This window comes from Neoarius graeffei, chromosome 9, assembly GCF_027579695.1.
Source record: "Neoarius graeffei isolate fNeoGra1 chromosome 9, fNeoGra1.pri, whole genome shotgun sequence".
Taxonomy (NCBI): Eukaryota; Metazoa; Chordata; class Actinopteri; order Siluriformes; family Ariidae; genus Neoarius; species Neoarius graeffei.
The window spans coordinates 83,759,391-83,764,956 of NC_083577.1; the positions used below are offsets into that span (position 1 = coordinate 83,759,391).

The 5,566-nt window shown below is 44.3% G+C and overlaps 1 protein-coding gene across 1 annotated transcript; it reads left to right on the forward strand.

The window, feature by feature from the left end:
• The first annotated feature begins 3,532 nt into the window (after window positions 1–3,532).
• On the forward strand, window positions 3,533–4,777 carry LOC132892201 (putative nuclease HARBI1). Its single transcript, XM_060930594.1, has one exon. It carries the CDS (start codon window positions 3,533–3,535, stop codon window positions 4,775–4,777), a length of 1,245 nt encoding a protein of 414 aa, XP_060786577.1.
• Window positions 4,778–5,566: the final 789 nt, after the last annotated feature.

The following is a 5,566-nucleotide window of genomic DNA, read 5'->3' on the forward strand; positions in this document are numbered from 1 at the left end:
AGCAATGTTCTTTTTGGAGAGCAGTGGCTTTCTCCTTGCAACCCTGCCATGCACACCATTGCTGTTCAGTGTTCTCCTGATGGTGGACTCATGAACATTAGCCAATGTGAGAGAGGCCTTCAGTTGCTTGGAAGTTACCCTGGGGTCCTTGGTGACCTTGCCGACTATTACACGCCTTGCTCTTGGAGTGATCTTTGTTGGTCGACCACTCCTGGGGAGGGTAACAATGGTCTTGAATTTCCTCCATTTGTACATAATCTGTTTGACTGTGGATTGGTGGAGTCCAAACTCTTTAAAGATGGTTTTGTAACCTTTTCCAGCCTGATGAGCATCAACAATGCTTTTTCTGAGGTCCTCAGAAATCTCCTTTGTTTGTGCCATGATACACTTCCACAAACGTGTTGTGAAGATCAGACTTTGATAGATCCCTGTTCTTTAAATAAAACAGGGTGCCCACTCACACCTGATTTGTCATCCCATTGATTGAAAACACCTGACTCTAATTTCACCTTCAAATGAACTGCTAATCCTAGAGGTTCACATACTTTTGCCACTCACAAATATGTAATATTGGATCATTTTCCTCAATAAATAAATGACCAAGTATAATATTTTTGTCTCATTTGTTTAACTGGGTTCTCTTTATCTACTTTTAGGATTTGTGTGAAAATCTGATGATATTTTAGGTCCTATTGATACAGAAAATTCTAAAGGGTTCACAAACTTTCCAGCACCACTGTGTACACACACACACACACACACACACACTAGTGCATTTCAAGAAAATTTGAATATCGTGAAAAAGTTAATTTTTTTTCATTATTTAATTCAAAAAGGTCAACTTTCATATATTACATTTTCATTACACACAAACCAAAATATTTCAAGCCTTTGTTTTAATTTTGATGATTATAGCTTTTACAGCTCATGAAAATCAGAAATCCAGTCTTTCAAATTCTTAGAATATTTCCAAAGATCAATTAAAAAAGATTGACAATGCAGAAATGTCCAGCTTCTTAAAAGTTTGTTCATTTATACACTCAATACATGGTTGGGGTACCTTTACCATGAATTACTGCATCGCCGTGGCGTGGCATGGAAGCGATCAGCCTGTGGCACTGCTGAGGTGTTATTGAAGCCCAAGTTGCTTTGATGGTACCTTCAGCTCATCTGTACTTTTGGGTCGGGTGTTTATCTTCATGATAATACCTCAGATTCCAGCATTCCCCCTGGGTTCTGAAAAATATTCCCCTTTTTCCCTTGAAAAATCAAGTCAAAGAAGTATTTTTCACTTTTTATTTTTTTTTCCACTTAGCCTGTATTTTTTCTTAGTTATGGACATATCAAAGTGGACTTAATACAGGTTTATATTAACCAAACTGGCACAGTTCAAATATTTGTACAGATACAGCTAGGCCTCTCCATTACATATAAAATTTAGGCTCCACTCCAGACTCTAATCCTTCCCAAGTGCAGGACGAACAGACTCAAAAACTCCTTTGTCCCTCATGCCATCAGACTGCACAACTCCTCTCTGGGGGGGAGGAGGGGTAACAGGAGGACAGAGGATAGGAAGGAGCAGTAGCCTAGCCTAACAATAAGCAATACCGGACAATGTGCAATATAATGTGCAATAACCCCACTTCTCCCCCCTTTCTCTCTTCCCCATATCTTATTCTTTTATATTTTTATATGTAAATACTTAATTTATTTTAATTTATCTAGAAGTTTCTCTTTCTTTTCTCTGTTTATCTGTAATGATGCTGCTGGAATCTTAATTTCCCTGAGGGAACCCTCCCAAAGGGATCAATAAAGTTTTATCTAATCTAATAAGAAAGACTTGATTTTTGGTGCTCTGTGCAGCATCAAGCTAAAATAAGCCTCTTTAGTTTGAAGTTGCATTAGCATGGAATTATTCAAAAGCGGTTTTGGGACTCCCTTTAGCCTTTACGTCAACAAAACTTGATTTACAATTGAAAAGAGTTGCGAAGAGTCTTGGAACAACCAACAGTGAAGGAATCTGATGTTCCTGTCAATTTAGAACATGAGCACAGAATGACGCTGTTTTTCATCACACGTTCTACACGGGGACTCAACATGCCATGCCCCCAAAAATGTAGCTCCCTTCAGTCGCTTGCCAGCTGACAACACTTTTACTTTGGCATTTTTTTTTTATATTACTGACACTGTCCAGTGAACTAGGGGACGGTAGGGTCTCTGAATGTACCTCTATCAGTCCTGCGCACTGTGGCGCGTGCACCTGAAGGCATGCCCCGGGCTGTGCGCACGTCGAGTGGACTCCAGCATGCATGCCATTAACAATGTGGCTGTAAGCCCGTATTGAAAGAGGGTGCAGTACCAACAATTAAAGGAAAAGAAAACAAGAAAAGTATTTATTTTATTTTTTTAAAGTGAGTTCAGTTGCACCAGTTCTCCTGGAGCGTGAGACAAGGGTTGTTGATAAAACTCGGGACGGAACAGGACGGGACATATCGCTCAGGCAGTGACCTCCCTGTGGTTGTTGCTAAAACCAGTGACATCCCGTTCTGTGCTGGGATTTAGTAATTGCCTGAGACGAGCAGTAATGGTGGAGTCGTCAGTATGGCGAGAAAGAGTGGAGCAGCCGCCTGATTTCTAAACTGGATATTGCTGCCATCTCACCCTTATGTGGAAGAAGTGAATGAACAGAGAACTGAACAAACAATGGAAAGTCAGATTGTTTCAGAACAGTTGGCCACAAGGTTGGCCTTCAAGACGCGAGAACACAGACGGGTAAGCTCCGACTCCCATTTCGATATAAAACAACAAAAATGACACTCGTTTACCTACATTTAGATTAATACATGCAACTTGTGTGTTTAAGTTACGAGTATAACATTATTTAATTTGCTTCAGAATGTGATTGTCTCGGTTCATCTGATTATTTAATTAGCCTTTTACGTTTTATCAGTGAAAATGCATGCATGTACATGCATGTTGCATAAGTTACAACACCTATCCTGTTTTAATGAGAGTCAACCCACAATCAACGAAGTAAAATCAGTCTTAATTGAGCAAATTGGTAATGGTATTTCTTACTTTCACTGTGGGTGGTAAAAGAGAGCAACTGGACTTGCTTGAAGATTCTTGAAGACGTTTCACCTCTCATCCGAAAGGCTTCTTCAGTTCTGTCTGACTGGTAGGGAGCATCAGGTATTTATCCTCTCATGGATGAAAAGCTCATCTAAGGCTATGTTTACATTAGACCGTATCTGTCTCGTTTTCTTCGCGGATGCACTGTCCATTTACATTAAACCGCCTGGAAACGCGAATCCGCCAGCGTCCACGTATTCAATCTAGATCGTTTCAGCTCCGGTGCTGTGTAAACATTCAGAATACGCGGATACGCTGTGCTGAGCTCTAGCTGGCGTCTCATTGGACAACGTCACTGTGGCATCCACCTTCCTGATTCGCTGGCGTTGGTCATCCCACGTGGGTTATGTGACGCGACTCGCGGACTTCACTTCCTGCTATTTGTTGATGGAAATACAGCATGGAAAACAACATGGACAACGAGGCTCGCATTCTGAATCTTCAGAACTTGCTCTCTGTCCTACAGCTGGCAGTACAGTTTGCCCAGAAGTACTTGGCGAGGAGGCGCGAGATTCTGCAAGCTTTCTGCGATGTGAATACCCTGCAACTGCGGCAACAGAAGCCGTACATGGAGCGCCGGTTTTGGGTTAGACCGGGAAGAAGCAGCGCTTGGTGGGACAACTTCGTGGACCAAGTTGTTGTCGCCAAAGAATGGTATGAGAACTTCCAAATGTCCAGATCAGCACTGATACACCTGTCGGAGCGACTACGTCTACAGCTGGAAGGGACAACCACGAGAATGAGACGGCCCGTCGACCTTCTCACCAGGGTTGCATGCACCTTGTACTACTTGTGCGATGAGGGGCGACTTTGTAAAACTGCCAATGCTTTTGGACTTTCCCGGTCAACTGTCTTTGTCATCATTCGTCAAGTGTGTAAGGCAATATGCACCACCTTGGGTCATGAGTACATCGCCACACCAAAGATGGAACCTGAGGTACAACGGCTCGTAGACAACTTCTACAGCAGTCACGGTATGCCACAATGCCTGGGGGCAATCGATTGCACGCACATCGAAGTGAAACAACCCAGTACTGATTCCACAGGGTTTGTAAACAGAAAGGGGAAACATTCTCTGAACGTACAAGCACTGTGCGACTACAACTACTGTTTTATGGACGTCTTGGTGAAATGGCCGGGCAGTGTCCACGACGCACGCATCTTCGCGAACTCTGTGTTGTGCAGTGAACTGAGAGATGGGACAATACCACCCTGCCCAAAAGAGTTGGTGGAGGGCGAGGATGCGGTTCCTGCGTTCATCCTTGGTGATCCAGCTTATCCCCTGCTGCCTTTCCTAATGAAGGAATACCCCAATGGCAGAGCCACTCCTCAAGAACAGTATTATGGACTAACGCTGTGCAAGGCACGTATGGTGATAGAATGTGCGTTTGGGCGCCTGAAGGCACGGTTTGCAGCTCTGAGGAGGCCTATGGATATAAACCTGGATGACCTTTACTATGTGATATATGCTTGCTTTGTACTGCATAACTATTGTGAACTGCAGAAGGAACCTCTGCCAGAGAGTAGTGTGACTGCTGCTACGCAATATGACCAAGAGTTTCAGCCACCAGCTGCAGTGGACAAAACACACGAAGCTGAAGGAAGGCGTGTGAGGCGTGTTGTCACGATGTTTTTGGATCCTTGAGTGCCATTTCAAGGTTCCATTCATGATAGGCTTGGTTAGTTGTCATTGACTACAGGGATGGTCGGAGAACTCTGCACGATTTTGATTTTTTGTGTGTGTTCAAACTGTCATTCCATATCATACACTCTTGTGTTCATTAGTTATGTTCATTAGTTATCACTAATCACTAGTTATCACTCATAGTTCATTAGTTGTGTTCATTAGTTATTGACATTTAATAAACTACTCTTTAACATCTCTTTGTCCTGTCAATATATTCAGCAGCCTTCAACATGTTGGTGAGTACTTACTTTGAGTGGTGTCAACGTGAATAACCATAAATGAAGTTACACTAATATTAACCCCCTCCGAGAACTGCCACCTTATTGTGGTAGAGGGGTTTGTGTGCTTGAATGATCCTAGGAGCTATGTTGTCGGGGGGCATTATGCCCCTGTTAGGGTTTCCCAAGGCAGACAGGTTATAGGTGACAGGCCAGACCAAGAGCAGTTCACCAAAAACCCCTATGGAGAAAAAAATCCAGGACCGTGACGTCGCCCGGTATGACGCAGCCGGGGCCCCACCCTGGAGCCAGGCCCGGGGTTGGGGCTCGTAAGCGAGCGCTTGGTGGCCGGGCCTTTGCCCATGGGGCCCGGCCGGGCTCAGCCCGAAGAGGTGACGTGGGCCCGACCTCCTGTGGGTTCACCACCCACAGAGGTAGCAGTAGGGGTTTGGTGCAGTGTGGATTGGGTGGCAGTCGAAGGCAGGGGCCTCGACGACCTGATCCCCGGACACAGCGGCTGGCTGTTGGG